General features: G+C 42.0%; 1 protein-coding gene across 3 annotated transcripts in view; it reads right to left on the minus strand.

The window, feature by feature from the left end:
• MCU (mitochondrial calcium uniporter) overlaps positions 1 to 10,440 on the minus strand; it is a 179,703-nt gene extending 169,263 nt beyond the window's left edge. Inside the window, exons 1-2 of one of the 3 annotated variants that reach the window (XM_084904979.1) lie at positions 10,198 to 10,440; positions 200 to 226 (exon numbers count right to left, since the gene is read on the minus strand). In XM_084904979.1, coding sequence (XP_084761105.1) covers positions 200 to 226; positions 10,198 to 10,350 — 180 coding nt within the window. In that variant the 5' untranslated portion in view covers positions 10,351 to 10,440. The remainder of the gene's footprint in view (positions 1 to 199; positions 227 to 10,197) is intronic. The other 2 variants (XM_084904977.1, XM_084904978.1) reach the window with 2 other exon arrangements.
• Between the last annotated feature and the right edge of the window lie 6,594 nt (positions 10,441 to 17,034).

The following is a 17,034-nucleotide window of genomic DNA, read 5'->3' on the forward strand; positions in this document are numbered from 1 at the left end:
AAAAAAACAAAAACAAAAAAAAACACACTTACCTATATAATAAAATTTCAACACCTTCACAAGTCCCTTCACACTCTAATTCCCTCACAATGGGTAAGACAGGCTCTGGAGCCAGCCTGCTTGGGTTTAAATGTCACTCATTACCTGGGTGATCCTGGACAAGTCATTTACTAGCTGTGATCCTGGGCAAGTCACTTACCAGTCTGAGGTAACTCCGTTTCACTATCTGTAAAACAAGGATAATAGTACCTACTGTTGGTTGTCACAAGAATTAAGTGAAATCATCTATATAAAATACTTGGCAAATGGTGTATTTGATAAATATTATTATTGGTATCACTATTACTATCCAGCCTAATCCCTAGCTATTTAAGATATTTATTTGCTAGAGGCCTGGTACACAGGATTCGTGCACTGGTGGGGGCATGGCCTGCAGGGATCCCCGCTGTGGGAGCACCTTCATCCCAGTCAGCTGAGGAGTGCTCCCACTGTGGGAGTGCACTGACCACCCAGGAGCAGCTCCTGCATTGAGCGTCTGCCCCCTAGGTGGTCAGTGCACATCATAGCGACTGGTCAACCAGTTGTTCTGGTCATTCACTGTTCAGTTGCTGGGCTTTTATTATATAGGATTTTTTTAATTGATTTCAGAGAAAGGAAGAGAGGGGAGAGAGATAAAAACATCAATGATGAGAGAGAAACATTGATCAGCTGCCACCTGCATGCTCCACACTGGGGATAGAGCCTGCAACCCGAGCATATGCCCTGACCAGAAATTGAACCAGTGACCTCCTGGTTCATGGGTCGATTCTCAACCACTGAGCCACAACAGCCAGGCTCTAGCTATTCGTGCCCCGAGTCCAGTTGTAATAAACTACTGGCTGTTTCTCAAAAATATCTTACTTCCTCATACTTCATGTCAGGTCTTGGTACAGCCTGGAATGTGGCCAACATTGTATTTCCTCATGGTTCAGCTTAAGTGCGGCCTCCCCTGTGAAATATTCTCCAGCTCTTGCAGGCAGGTCTAAGTGCTCCCACTACACCACCATGAAGCGGGGAAAAGGCACAAAGCCAGTTACAGACTTTTTTGTCGATGTCTACAGGCCAACCACTTCAGAGGCAATTCTCTTTCCCAGCACAGCATCTCACAAAGAGTAGGAGTTTCAGCAGATATTTTCCAAATGACTCCAGGTCCTTAACCTTCTAGGTCCTGGTTTTCTCCTCTGTACAAGGCGGGTAGTGCTTTGCCTGTTATAAAAGTGTCTGACCTAGAAGCAATGCTCAATAAATGGGAGTTTTTAGAATCCTAAACTAAATTACAAAGATACCTAAAAAGCATGCCTGAGACTCATCAGCTAATCCCTGGAGGGGAAGGTGGAGAATCAGATTTAAGGAAAGCAGTCAGTGGGAAGGATGGTGAGATCTCTTGAAAGCAGACTGCAATAGACTCTTCAGAAAGAAACATGCGAAAGGAGAAGATGCAAGGAAAGCAGCGCTCACGCTGACCCAGAGTCGAACGGCTTTCATTCTAGCCAGACTGAGACTTAAGTCTCAGTTCCAAAATATGTGTCTTGTCCATCTTTACATCCCTAGCACTAAAAGTTTATGGCACTTAGGAAGTGAACCTATCTCGTCCTCAATTTCCTCATCTGTAAAACTGGGATAATAATGCTCTCGAAGGGTTATGGTAAGTATTAAACGAGGTAACACAATGCCCTCAGACTTCAGATGCTTTCTTCTATATCTACTCCTCTGACTGTATAGGTCACAGAGTTCAAACTAACCTATTTGCTTTCCTGTTCTTTGACCAATTATCAGTCACATTAACTTTCTCTAAACTAAAGCTTAAAGCAAACAGTAATACTCTCAAACATCCTGTAACACCACTTACGATCAATAAATAAGAAGTCTAATGTAGACCTGACTTAGAAGGCAAAGATGAAGTTTAAAGGATCATGTAATCTATAAGCATGTCGGAGACTGTCCTCTGGACACCCTCATACACCTAATGCGCTCCTCTGCAATTTTCTGGTGATTATTACAAGTGATCCCCAAACAATAAAGTGGTCAATAAATAGTAAGAAAAAGTATGAAAACAAAGAATGAAAGGTAAATACCACTCTTCTGATTAATAAACATTAAAACATTAATGCCCTTAAAGAACCTTTGGGAAAGGCTCTTATTTTTAAGAGAGGTATCAAAATGCAATGTCATATTATCCAATTATTCCAGAACTGCATTAGAAAAAGTTCAATTTTGGCATACTATTAGACCCAGTTGGTGATGTAATTTACCAAGTTATATTTTTATCACTAGAAAAAATTTCAAGTCTGAATACAATTTATAGGTCAATAACTCACTAAACTTATTTAAATTACTTTGCTTAAAGTCAACTTTAATTTTTACACAGGTTACCTCACTGTAAGTACTTAACAAAGTGCAGTGAAACAAATAAGTGCATTGTTTCTATTTTGTGTTCAACCTACAGAGGACAGGCTTTTAACAGATGTCATGAAGCTTGATCTAAATCAGGGAGTAAGTCAAGACTGAGTTTTAGTTTAGGTCAGTAGTCCGCAAACTCATTAGTCAACAGAGCCAAATATCAAGAGTATAACGATTGAAATTTCTTTTGAGCCGAAAACCAACTTCTGTGCATGGGCCACGAAGTTTCAATCGCACTGCACATGCGCACCCGCACATGGTACTTTGTGGAAGAGCCGCACTCAAGGAGCCAAAGAACTGCATGTGGCTCACGAGCCGCAGTTTGCCAACCACTGGTTTAGGTAGGTAATTAGTGGGAGAATTTGACCGCAATTCACTTTTAAAAAACAGTTTCATCTTAATCTTTTTTAAAATGTATTTCAGAATTATGAAACTGAATTGAATGGGAAAACCTGGAGACATGAGAGACATTTTCAGCTCCATAGTGACTTGCTGGGCTACTAAGGAAAAAGCCATTTCACCACTCTTACACTCTTGTTTCCTTAACCAGGTCTTTCTGAGCTCTAAATATCCTCCATCTTAGTTTTCCTAATAATATGCTATTCCAGTAATTCTAATATGTCCATGAGCCATGGTATGGTATTCATCAGTCAAGTAAAAAATAGAGAATTCCCTTATATTGAGTGGCTATTTCAAGATCTCAAAAGATAATCTTGACCTTAATCAAGATTAGTAATTTGATTAGTAATCAACAAATAGTAATTTCTGCCGGACCGGTTTGGCTCAGTGGATAGAGCGTCGCCCTCGGACTGAAGGGTCCGGGGTTCGATTCCGGGCAAGGGCATGTACATCGGTTGCGGGCACATCCCCGGTAGGGAGTGTGCAAGAGGCAGCTGTTCGATGATTCTCTCTCATTGATGTTTCTGACTCTCTATCTCTCTCTCTTCATCTCTGTGAAAAAATCAATAAAATATATATTTTTAAAAAACAAATAGTAATTTCTAAGAAAACCCACAGGGCTGCAAAATTACAATATAAAAAGAAATAAAAGCACCATCTCAGCAGTAATTCAGGTAATGGTATCAATGAAGTGCTATTGCAAAAGACCATGACCACTCCTTAACTTCATCTTCACACGTGAGGCAGCCCCAAAACCAAAATGATTCACATTCAATCTGTTGCTTTTGACATACACCCTTTTTGATGCTGCATTTTCTATTTTCATTTGGAGTAGAGTTCTTGAGAAAGAAAAGGTCAAATAATCAAAATTTGTTGAACAGATCCAAATTTTCTTATTTAAATATTTTATGGGGTTCAAAATAAGCAAAATTTTGAGATAAGTAAAAAGATGCTTGCATTCTAAAACACAAGTTTGTTCTAAACATATTTATCTAGAACCCTAAAAATTTAATATTAGAGATTAAAATAGCAATAAATACAGAATCTGATTCAAACACATACAGTCAAAGCTCAGTTCTCGAACGTCTGCCATCTTGAACAACTGGTTCTCAACCAAGTTGTGCACAAAAAAAATGTCTCGGCTGTAGAACAAAATTTCGGTTCTCAACCCACGCAACAACCCTTTCATATTGATACCTGTCTGATCAGTCATGCATCTCTCAGACAAAGGAGAGAATGTGCACGTACAACTCAGTTTACCGTAAACCTTGCATAGTTAACATATCAGGAAACTGTCCTGTGAATATTTTGTGTTTTTGTCAACTTTAATTTTTACACCGGTTACTTTTTTACTTTTTATTGCTGCTTATTATTATTAAATACAGGAAGTCACCATGGGTCCTACGAAGGTTAGTGATAGCAGCAGAGTGAAAAGGAAAGTTGTGAAATAGCAATAGAGCTTAAAAAAGAAATAATTGCAAAATCTGATAGAGGCGTTTGTCATGTCTAATCTGGCAACCAAGTATGGCATGATAAAATCAACAATTAGCATAATTTTAATACATAAAGAGGCCATCAAAAGTGTGGTGTTGCTAAGGGTGTGAAAGTGCTTGCTAAACACGGGTCACAGACAATTACAGAGGTAGGAAAATGGTTGTTGATTTGGAGAAACAAAAAGCAGTCACAGTGACAGCACTTCAGAGGCAATGATATGTGAAAAAGCAAAGATGCTGCATACCGACCTCCGGAAAGACACCCCTGGCAGGAGTGCTGAAAGTGATTTGTTTAAGGCTAATAGGGATGATTCAATAAATTTAAGAAAAGTGTCATTCATAATATATAGAGGCATGGGGCGGCTGCCAGTTCTAACGAAGTAGCTACTGATAATTTTGTAACAGAATTTCAAGAATACAAGAGGCCAAAAGATTTGTTCCCCAACAAGTGTTCACATCTCACGAGGCAGCCCTCCCGTGGAAGGAAATGCCAAAGATGACCTACCTCACACAGGAGGAGAAGTCACTGCTGGGACACAGATGAGTGAAGGACCCGCTGACGTGAGGTTGTGCGGGAATGAGAGCGGGGACTCTAAATTTAAGCCTCTAATTGTCTATCATTCTGAATTTAATAAAAATGTCATGTGTTTTCAAGAAAAATAATGTCATGAAAAACAAGTTGAATGTGATGTGGAGAGCTAATAGCAAAGCCTGGGTAACCATGCAATTTTTTTGAGTGGGCTCATGAAGTGTCTGCCCCAAGTGTGAAGAAATGCCGCCAAGAAAAACAACAGCCACTCGGGGACTTTAATGGACAACACTCTGCCCCCTTCCAGGCTCGGAGGCCACGCTGGAGGAGCACAGCTTCCTCACTGTTAGGTTCTTGCCACCGAGCACAATCCCTTCATCCAGCCCACGGACGGACCAGCAAGTCGTTTCTAGTTTTAAGAAACTCTACACAAAGACACTGTTTCAGAGGTGTTTTGAGGTGACCTTGAAACTAATGTAATCCTCAGGGAGTTCTGGAAGGAACATTCAACATCCCCACCTGCTTGAGGCTAATAAAGCATGGGCGGAGTGTCTTCCAGGACCATGCAATCAGCCTGGAAGAAATTGTGGCCTGCGTCTATTGCTGAGAGAGACTTTGAGGATGAGCTGGTGTCTGTTGTAGAGGATACTGTGTCTCTGGGCAAGTCCATGGGTTGAAGATGGGTGATGATGATGGGGAGGAGTTGGTGGAGAACAACACTGAGCCCACCACCCAGGGACTCCAAGACCTTTAGAGCAACGGACAGTAGCTGAGGAGCTCTGTGGAGAGGAGAAGGAGGGAAAGGAGGGTATTCCTATTTCACTAATCCAGGAAATGCTTGGGGAATGGGGAGAAATGCAAAGTTTTATTGAAATAACTGTATCACCCTGACAAAGCAGCAGCAAACTATGCAATAAGCTTGTTCGGTGACAAAGCAGTGTTTCACTTCAGGTAAGTGTTAAAATACAGGCAGAAACCAACATCCTTGAATAGGTTTTTAGTGAGAAAGAGGCCCGGTGAGCCTGAAGCAAGTTCTAGTGGAGCAGAGAGACAAAAACGAGAAAGAACCCAGATGAATAGCTAAGCTACCTGAGGTTTCCACGGAAGGGACTCTCCTCCCAAACAACAGTCCTCCATCCCTCCACTCCCTGTTCAGTCATCAGCTCTCAACACTAACGGTAAGTTCCAGTGTGTATGTAAATTCTCATTTGTACTGTCCATTTCATTTTCTTTTTGCTAAATTTTCACTTATATTTCATGTTCTTTCGTTTTTAAATGTTTATTTATAGATTAAATAGAACATTTAATATGTACTCTATATAAGTAAGGTTTAAACAAATCATTTGGGGATCTGGATCAGATTAATTCAATTTACATTATTTCTAATAGGAATAAACTATTTGGTTTTTAAGCAAATTGTTTCTAAAACAGGCTTCCAGAATTAAGTTCAAGAACCAAGGTTACATTGTATTTCTAATAATCTGGCTAGTTATCATACTTTAGCTGGCTTTGGACAGAAAGCTAGCACCACTATAGAACTAGTCCAATATTACCCACCCTCTCCATCAATCCATCATAAGGAAGTGCAATATACAAAAAGACAACTCTGGCAATAACAATTACCCAAATGTGACAGCCTAAGCAATAGGCCATTAAACAAGGCAAAACAGGGAAGGTTCATGCCTTATCACTAGCAAGCAGACAAAAGGGTACATATCAATTAATGCTTGCCTGAGTGTCACCCATATACCCAGCACTGTGGAGTTGAGAGACAGAAGGGTAATAAGATACACAGCCCTTGCCTTATCTTCCCAGTAAGATAAGGTACCACAAATGAAGCATTTAGAGAATAAGACAAGTGTCAATCTGTGTCCTGAAAATAATATATTCTATCAGAATTCAGAGAGGACACAACAAAACAACAGTAAGGAATTAAGAGCCAGGAACCACACAAATCAAGAATAGGACTAGGACTTGAATCTCCCACCATTAATGGCAGGTGCAATTAACCACAAATGTAACTATCAAGTCGCTTCCCTTAGCTCCTGTTGTCTCCTTCTGTGCAAAGTGAGGATGTGAGATTCAAAGAGGAGTGGGAGGTCACAGTCTCTAACCTGAAATGGGCCTTAGGTTAGAGGGATGATGAAAACTGAAATTCAGCTGTAAGAACTGCATAAACAGTTAGCATGGATATAGGGATACTGCCTTAAGTGCAGTGGAGTATTGGTGCTCGGGTGGATCTGGGAAACTAAGACTGGGCCAGACACGAGGAACCCAGTCAAAGAACTGGGATTTGCCTCTGTGTCAGGCAATATAACCTCGGCAAAAACTTTCAGTTTAAATTGAAATGATATATCTGCCAAAGAAATACAATGTGTAAAAAACAGAGGGGCAGCCACAAACTGTAACAGCACAGTGACAGACTTAAGAAAACAAGATTTAGTAATTCAGCATAGCCGTTGACCGCTAGGAAATGCCAACAGTCAGACTGTCATAATCAGAGGTGAAAGTTTGATTTTGCAAAGGAATTACACAGCTCAGTCCCCCTTTAAAAACCATCCTTGAAAATAGCAGCCACCTTCACTAACCATACAGAAAGGCATGCAACAAACACTTTACATCCGTCTTAGTTACAGTCACAAGCTGGAGGGCTCCAAACAGGGAAGGAAAAATTACTAGGTGGTGCTAAAAAAAAAAATACTGAATAAGCCCCAGTACTTTTATTCCTTTATACCCAGTTTAATAATGTTTTCATGGGGGTGAGGAGGAGTTACGTTTTATAACGTCACAACTATATTTACCAATTAGCTGGACTGTGTTGTTTAGAACTCATTCTCAAAACTGGAGATAAATGGGTTTCAAAAAAACATGCCTCTCAAGCAAAAAATTAACCGCAACTGCAATGCCCCTCTTTCTAATGTGCCATACCTACTACAGCAGAACGTAAGTGGCACAAGCTGGATGTGTGATCTAGTTCAATGCAGAGTGCCATCTGCTGCACATACCCAGGATGTCTCCTAAGCAAGATTCAACTTTAGTGTCTCTCAGGGACTTGGATAGAGCAAGTTGTTTCCCTATTTGCCTAATACATGTGCCTCAAACAACACCTCCTTATGGAAGAATTCCCATTCATGGGGTTTTATAATACTAATATTTTCCTAACAAACAGTGGGAGGGAGGAGAGAGATGTGAAGGAGCAATTGCACTTCATAATAATAAGAACACAATAAGGGAGTCAAAACATTGGGGGTGAGGGGTGAAAGTCCCAAAACTATTCATATTACCTGTGTAATTCTGACCAAGTCTCTCCCATTCTTCGGCCTCAATTTCAGGCATAAAATATCAAGACAAAGAAATCTCTAAGAGATACCTTTCAAATGGAGTCTTCTAAGAAATCATAGAATAACAAATGGAGGCCACTGTATACATAATGTCTTCAGAATACACACACACAAAACCTCTTTACATGTTTTAAATAATCAGTTGTAAAATTTGGGAGGGGGAATCCATTTACAAGTCACCATTCCCATAACACTTCTGCCCTTCAGAAAGAACACTTTGCTTCCATTGTTCTTTCCATTACAAATTCAGCACATTACTTTTACCTACCCAGAATAGCACAGCAGAACACTTACATGAAGTACCCACACAAGGAACACACAGCCTTACAGAGTCTCAGCGGAAAATGTACAAGGCACAAATTTAAAAATTCAAAGCTCCATGAATACCACATCCAAATAGTCTTAAAAACAAACTGTGCAAAATCAGCAGATGTGTTTAAAAAAAAAAAAAAAATGGAGATAAAGACAACTTGGGAAGCCTTTAAATTATTTGAGAGGGAAATACAATCAGATAGTTGGGTGCCCATGTGTTTTATGAGAAGACATAACTGGAGGCTATAAAACATGCAAAACGCAATTGAACTGTGAAGAAGCTAGGCTCTCACCCAAAAGCTTCAGCAGAGCAACATGTCAGCATGGCAAACATGAAGAAGTACAATTTTCTCGCAAGAGTAAGAACAGGGTCCATACCTACGACTGATAATGACAATACCATCTTGCGCTTACAATGCTCTTTCAGACACTTAATTTTCTGCTGTCATGGGTCGTGGGGTATCCTCTGAGAACCCCCAGTCCAGTTTCCTCTCCAGAGCCATGCAATCAGCACACGGAGGGAGGTGGATGCACATTTGTGGAGGGCTGAGGGGACCAGCTTCTACCCGGCTGGGCTGTCTGCAGTGATTCTCTCCTGAACACACTACAGGACTCAGCCCCAGGGCGTGAAACCTACACGCTTTCTCTCTGAGTTGGCCAGAGACCAGCACATATGGGTCTAGCAAGTGCAAGGGAAGAGAACCTGCAGACTCGTTAGGTCTAGAACTCCATGGCAAGTGGGTCTCTTGCAATTGAAAAAAAAAATCACACAAACACACACACGTGCACACACACACACACACACACACACACTGTTCATACATAAACTCCCCGATCCTTGCCAGCCAATGAAAACCAGCAATAACTGACTTCAGACAACCACCAAATCCGACTCCCTGAATAACTTGTCCTATTGCCTTCCCGCTAGCCTGCTGCCCACTCTCCCCTTCCAGGCCCCCGGAGCAAGTTTAGGCACCGGCCCTCCGAAGGGGGACGACCCCCGGGCACCTTGAAGGGCCGGGGAGGGATGGAGCCTGCCTCCTGAAGCAATGCAGCATCCCTCTCGAGGGCGCCGCTCCCCGTGCCCACGCACGCAGGAAGTCGCCGGGAGGGATAAAGTTTGATCTCGCTCCTCGCCCATCCCCGGAGGGCAGAGCGAGAGGCCCGGGGAGCGGCGCCGCGGGTGCGGGCGGCTCTCCGGGGACAGTTCCCAGAAGCGGGCGCTGCCCCTCTCCCGGCGCGCACACACACACACCGGCGGCCGCGGCCGCTCGGGACGCCCAGCGCCGCCCGCGCCGGAGGCCGGGGGACAACTTGCACCGGGCTCCGTGCGGGAGCAGCGGGCAGGGCTGTGCAGGGAGCGGGAGGGAGGGACCGCGGCCGGGGGGCGGGTCAGCGAGAGGTTCAAGTCCCTGCCTTCCCCGCCCCGGTGTCCCTGGTCCTGCGGGAACATCCCCGCCGTCGCCCCTCCTCCTCGTCCTCTCTGCTTCCTCCGCTCGCCCTCCCTTCCTGGTCGCCGCCGCAGGCGCCTGAAGGGCACGGCGGCCCCGCGCTGCCCGGCGGCCCCGGGAGCGGCCGCGAGTTGAGGGAACTCGCCCGCTGCCCGGGCGGGCCTGCCTACCGGCGGCTCCCACACGCCAGCGCCGCCCCGCCCTCCCCGGAGCCGCCGGGCGCGCTCGCTCACCGTCCGGTGGTGCTGCTGCTGCTGCTGCCGGTGGCGGCTGACGCCCAGCCCGGGGAAGCAGCCGGCTGTCAGCGCTCCGCAGCCGCCGGCGCCCGCGCCGCCGCCTCGGGAGGACAGGAACAGCAGGAGCGATCTACCTGCGGCGGCCGCCATCTCTCAACTGGAAACGGCGCCGACCCAGGCAGCGCAGCGGACGGCCGGGGCGGAGCTAAGGCCTGCCACTCACCGGAGCCGGGCCAACGGCAGCCCTGGACTGAGTTGAGGGGGCGGGGCTTCCTGCAAGGTCCAATCGACGGGCGGGAGAACCACACTGGCGGCTGCCTGTCACTTCCAGAGTTACCTATGGTGGGACCTAGTCAATTACGGGCAAATTCTAGGGAACTGGTAATTGTCACTCGAGCCCCTCAGAATAGCAGCGGCGGAGATGGCATATTCGATTGGGCTCATCCACACCGAGGATAGAGCTGTGATAAGGGTAATTGGGGAAATAGGCATGTGTGCAAAGCTGTGTACTCTGGGAGTGTGCTAAGTCGCCAAAATAGTCACCAAATTAATAATAATTAACGAGGCATGCTTGGAACTTTCAACAACAGGTCCAGAATTATTATTCATCACTGATGGCATTTGGATATGCTGAAATGAACCCTACATCAGAGGGTGATTTAATGACTGTGATAAGTAACATAGTATAGGAGGGGTAGAATGATTATGATATCAAAGTCTCAGAATGAGTACATGCCATTGGAATGAGTTAACAGACGTGTGTATATTTTAAATACTCAATTCATTTTTAGCACCTTTATATTGATATTCTTACACTCTCCAGAAGCACTACTCTCTATTTTCTTACCATCTTTGACCTTTTGTGTACTTGCCAGTATTAAACTATAGAAACAGAACATGTTGATAATGAATAAAATCATATAAAGGTTATTTTAATGAATTTTCAAAGTTTAGCAAAAGTAGGCATTAGAAAATGCTTTGGAATAACATTGATCACTTTCTCTTGAAAAAATACTTCTTTCCACAAGAAGCAAGGTCATCCTGAGAGCTCATTAAAGACTGTAAAAAATAAGATTTGGGGTTCCTAAATCTCCTTAGAAGATAATTTTTCCTTACTGTCTGTTTTTATTATGAGCTGGTTAATTCTCACACCTCCTTTTAAAATATGGGGCAAGGAAAACAGTTTGGTAAACAAATAAAAGTATTGTTCTTAATTTTGGAAAACACTTTTGAAGGGTAGCCTTAGATAATAAAGAAACAAACAACAAAAACATACAATTTTATTATGTCACTTGTTCTAATAATATTCTTTAAAGCTTGACCGAGCCGAAACCGGTTTGGCTCAGTGGTAGAGCGTCGGTCTGCGGACTGAAAGGTCCCAGGTTTGATTCCGGCCAAGGACATGTACCTTGGTTGTGGGCACATCCCCAGTAGGGGGTGTGCAAGAGGCAGCTGGTCGATGGTTCTCTCTCATAGACATTTCTAGCTCTCTATCTCTCTCTATTCCTCTCTGTAAAAAATCAATAAAATATATATTTTTTAAAATAAAAAAATAAAAAATAAAATAAAGCTTGACCGAAATGGTACTTTTTTTTTTTTTTACAAACAGTTGATAAGTATTGGTTAGCTTAATCCTTCCACCCCACTTCAGGACAGGACCGTAAAATGATTGGCTGGTTAGGATGAGACTATCAAGCCACACACCCAAAAGGCATTTATTGCCCAACAGTGAAACCTGAGAGCTTAAGAATGAGATGAGCCTCCCATTTAACAGCTGCACACACTAACCCCCTAAGTTGGAAATCTCTGACCTTCCTGAACCAACTTCACTTAACAGTTGTTTTCCACCCATCTATATTTATCTCATCTGTATTTTAGATGTTATCCATGCTATGCCAGTGCCATTTCCTCTTCCTTTTTCCTTCACATCTTCTTACTAAGATTATCATGGATTTTAGTTTTGTTTCTATTGCCTGTGCCTTCCTCAAATATGTCTATGAATCAGGATTGTGCCCTCCATCTCCATCTTACACCTTGAGAAGTTCTATTGGAATTGCTGTTTTCTCTATTTTTCAAGTATAAAAATTAGAGGTGCGTCCTGCAGTACTGATATTTAGTTCTGCACATTTGCACAATGACCACAATAAATAGGGGTGTGATTTTTATGCGCATAAACCTGAAACGGGAGGGATTACCAAAACCTCCTTCTTATCTATTTACCAAAATGTGCCATCTTTTATCTACAAAGATGAAACCACTGATGCACCACAGGTAAACTGTGTAATTTGAGGATCCATTGACTAAACTGAGTTATAATAATCCAGGGCTAGAAACTAATCTAAATAAGTGTCAATTGTCTCTTCATAAAGAAGATATTTTCCCTATATGCAAAGGACGTAACTCACATTGGCTGGCTGACCAGGCCCCAGAAGGAGAAAGTGTAGGTAGCAGAAAGTCATCCTCATAACTTTAAAATATATATATGAAGGGAAAAGGAATTCATATATGTATATAAAGGGAAAAGGAATTAATATTTATCAACTACTTGCTATGTCAGACACTGTGCTGGTCTTCTAGAGATATAAAATTTGTAAGAGATGGTAAAGCAAGCAGAAAAAAACTTTAAAATATCAGAACTTTTGAAATAAAATGTTGAAGAAAACTTAGGTATCTTTCAATAGGGAATTAGTTAAGTTAGAGAATAACCCTGTAACCGAATATACACAATAATTTTTAAATGAATTGTCAAATATTGTAATAACTGTGTATGGTGTCAGGTTGGCACTAGACATTCTGACTTGATCACTTAAGTTATATAATGTCTAGTCACTATGTTGTACACCTGAAACTAAGATCATATTGTATGTAAACTGTAATTGAAAAACAAAAAAGAATTATCCCATCTCTACTTTTTTTTTCCTTTATTGATTAAGGTATTACATATGTGTCCTTATCCCCCCATTGCCTCCCCACTTCCCCCACTCATGCCCTCACCCCCCTGGTATTTGTGTCCACTGATTATGCTTATATGCATGCATACAAGTCTTTCTGTTGATGTCTCCCCCTTACCCCTGCCCTCCCCTACCTTCCCTCTGAGGTTTGACGATCTGATTGATGCTCCTCTGTCTCTGGATCTGTTTTTGTTCAGCATTTTATGTTGTTCATTATATTGCACAAATAAGTGAGATTATGTGATATTTATCTTTCTCTGACTGACATTTCACTTAACATAATGCTCTCCAGGTCCATCATGCTGTTGCAAATGGTAGGAGCTCCTTCTGTTTTATAGCAGCATAGTATTCCATTGTGTAAGTGTACCACAGTTTTCTAATCCATTCATCTGCTGATGGGCACTTAGGCTATGTCCAAATCTTAGCTATTGTAAATTGTGCTGCTATGAACATATATCCTTCTGATTGGTGTTTCTAGTTTCTTGGGAAATATTCCTAGAAGTGGGATCACTAGGTCAAATGGGAGTTCCATTTTTAGTTTTTTGAGGAAACTCCATACGGTTCTCCACAGTGGCTGCACTAGTCTGCATTCCCACCAGCAGTGCCCAAGGGTACCTTTTTCTCCACATCCTTGCTAGCACTTGTCATTTGTTGATTTGTTGATAGATATTCTGACAGGTGTGAGATGATACCGCATTGTTGTTTTGATTTGCATCTATCAGATGATTAGTGACTTTGAGCATGTTTTCATATGGCTCTTGGCCTTCCTTATGTTCTCTTTCAAAAAGTAACTATGATATTTAGCCAAAACCGGTTTGGCTCAGTGGATAGAGCGTCAGCCTGTGGACTGAAAGGTCCCAGGTTTGATTCCAGTCAAGGGCATGTACATTGGTTGAGGGCACCACCCCAGTATGGGGTGTGCAAGAGGTAGCTGGTCGATGTTTCTCTCCCATCGATGTTTCTAGTTCTCTATCCCTCTCTCTTCCTCTCTGTAAAAAAAAATCAATAATATATATATATATTTTAAAGTAACTATTTAGGTTTGTTGCCCATTTTAAAAAATATATTTCTTATTGAATTTTTTACAGAGAGGAAGGAAGAGGAATAGAGAGATAGAAACATTGATCAGCTGCCTCTTGCACAATCACCATTGAGTATGTGCCTACAACCAAGGTACATGTCCTTGATCAGAATCGAACCTGGGACCCTTGAGTCCACAGGCTGACACTCTATCCACTGAGCCAAACCAGTTAAGGTCTGCTGCCCATTTTTTTTTGGGGGGGGGTGGGAGGGGGGATTATCTTCCTTCTGTTAAGTTGTATGAGTTCCCTATAAATGTTGGAGTTTAAAACCTTATCGGTAATAACATTGGCAAATATGTTCTCCCATGCAGTGGGGTTGTTGTTTTGTTGATGGTTTCTTTTGCTGTGCAGAAGCTTTTTATTTTGATGTAGTCCCATTTGTTTATTTTCTCTTTCGTTTCGATTGCCCTAGGAGCTGATATTGCTTTGGCATATGTCTGATATTTTGCTGACTGTGGATTCCTCTAAAATTTTTATGGTTTCCCTTTTAAGTCCTTTATCCATTTTGAGGGTTTTTTGTTTGTTTGTTTGTTTGTGGTATAAGTTGGTGGTCTAGTTTCACTTTTATTCATGTATCTGTCCAATTTTTCCAATGCCATTTATTGAAGAGACTGTCTTGACTCCATTGTATGCTCTTGCCTCCTTTGTCAAATATTAATTGGACATAGTGTTTTAGGTCAATTTTTGGATTCTCCCATCTCTACTTTTTAAGAAAGTAATAATACTTTTAAAAGTTTTTAAATTACGTATATAATTTAGATGGATAGATAGTGATTTATGGAAGAATAAATAAGAAAACGCATTAACTGGTGACTTTTAAGGGATAGCTACCTTTTTGAATGGTTTAACTTTTTCCCACCTGCATGCTATTTTTATAATTGTAAAAACAGAGTCCCTGAATCTACATGGCTAAAGACTTGTTTTCTGTGCCAATCCTTAAAACAGGTTGATCTTTTTTTCAGCTACAACTAATCAGAACAGATTTCCTGGAGCATGAAAACCTAACTAGGTTCCCTACTAAAATATCCCAATTATGACTCAACTCAGTGGAGTATTTGCCTAAGCATTCCAGAATAACCAGGTTAGGTGATGTACACAGCTCTTTGACATGAGCAAGAAAACATTAATGGGGTCTGCTTAAAGGTCATGGTTCACTGATAATGTGACTTATTATCCAAGTCAGATCAGCAATTCCTAAAGATCAGGGAAAAGTATATAAGCAAGCATAAGGGTTTAGCCTTCAAATATTTATCGTGAGCTGCAGCCTACATCTGTTTCCTAGCTACTTGCCTCCACTATTTTTCCAGATGTCATTATTCCTATTTCTCTACACCTACTCATCTGTAATTATCTCCCCAACACTGCCACTTCCATTCCCATGACTTCCTAGTATCTGTGATCTTTTATGTCATCTTCCTGACAGCTTTTGTGGATCATGAATATTTCTAGTAAATGTAGCTGAGAAGGGTTCAACTACTCTTAAGTATATCTTTTCCTATATATACCTATTTCTAGTCTCACTTCACACACACACACACACACACACACATTTTTTTCTTCCTCATTTTGTTTCTCTCCTGGATCCTTTCAATACTTTACGCACATAATTTGCCGGATATATTTATACACTCCCTCTTAACATGTTTGTGTGACAAGAGTCTCATGCCCTGGCCTCCAAAGGATGACCAGCTCCATATTCATTTTATACCTCAGTGGCCCTGCCATCTAACATTCTTCTAGGTCAGGGACATCCAATCTGCACGTTTGTTCTGTCTAGAACACACCACCAGTAAAACACTGAGTTGAGAAGGGCAGGGCTTGTTCAAATAGGACTGTCCTTGTCCCTGTTCCTCAGGAGCAGAAAGGTTGGCGGCAACCTTGAATGCTGTTCTTTTTGTGTTGAGTCTGTTGTGGCCTCCTATGGCCGTTGCTGTTTACTAGACCTTTGGAGTCAGGAAATCTTTTGTTCCCATCCACAGTGATTCAAACGGGCAGGACACTAATGTTGTACTCAAACAAACCACACCTCCTAAGTGCATAGAAACTCAGCACACACTCTTATGGAAACCCGACGCCATCCAGTCCAGAGTAATTAAAAGTACTCCAGAAATTCTAACAACCTTCTCTGACAAGGCTGAATTATAACAAAATGTTAAATCAGTGCATTGCTCCCCTCTCTCAGCACTCTCCAGGTACTTATTACCCATACCCTGAACATGCCCTGACCTTCCTACCTCCAACTCTTTGCTCTTATTGTTCCTATAAGCATCGGTTCTACTCGTCTGAAGACCAGCTTGGCCTTCTCTGAGAGTGAATGTCCAGGTAAAATTAAACTCTCATAATTTGTTTGATTTTTTTTTAGGTAGTCATATACTAGTATGTGGCTCATCCAAAATATCCATGTGAGAGTAAGGAATCAACCGGGGACCGAACCCAAAATCTGAGCATGTGCCTTGACCCAGAATCAAACCCATCACCACCTTTTGTTACAGGACGACGCTCCGACCAACTGAGCCACACCAGCCAGGGCTGCTGTTTGACTTCCTATCATAGTACGTTGGTACTTGATGTGAGCAGATCTTACAATGAGGTCAGCCACACCCCTTTAGTATCAGACCTGCTTGATTAGATTAATCTGGCTGTCTGTGTCACTGTCCCCTTCTTCTTTTACCTTTTATGTGTATTTCCTTTCAAAATTGTTTATGTTACTATCTTTCTCCTACTGAGCCCCTCCGGGTTAGAGTTGTCGATCTGGCAAATTAATTTAAGCTACATTTAGATGATGACAAGTACTTCTTGGA

Source organism: Pipistrellus hanaki (assembly GCF_964339955.1).
Source record: "Pipistrellus hanaki genome assembly, chromosome: 14".
Classification (NCBI taxonomy): domain Eukaryota; kingdom Metazoa; phylum Chordata; class Mammalia; order Chiroptera; family Vespertilionidae; genus Pipistrellus; species Pipistrellus hanaki.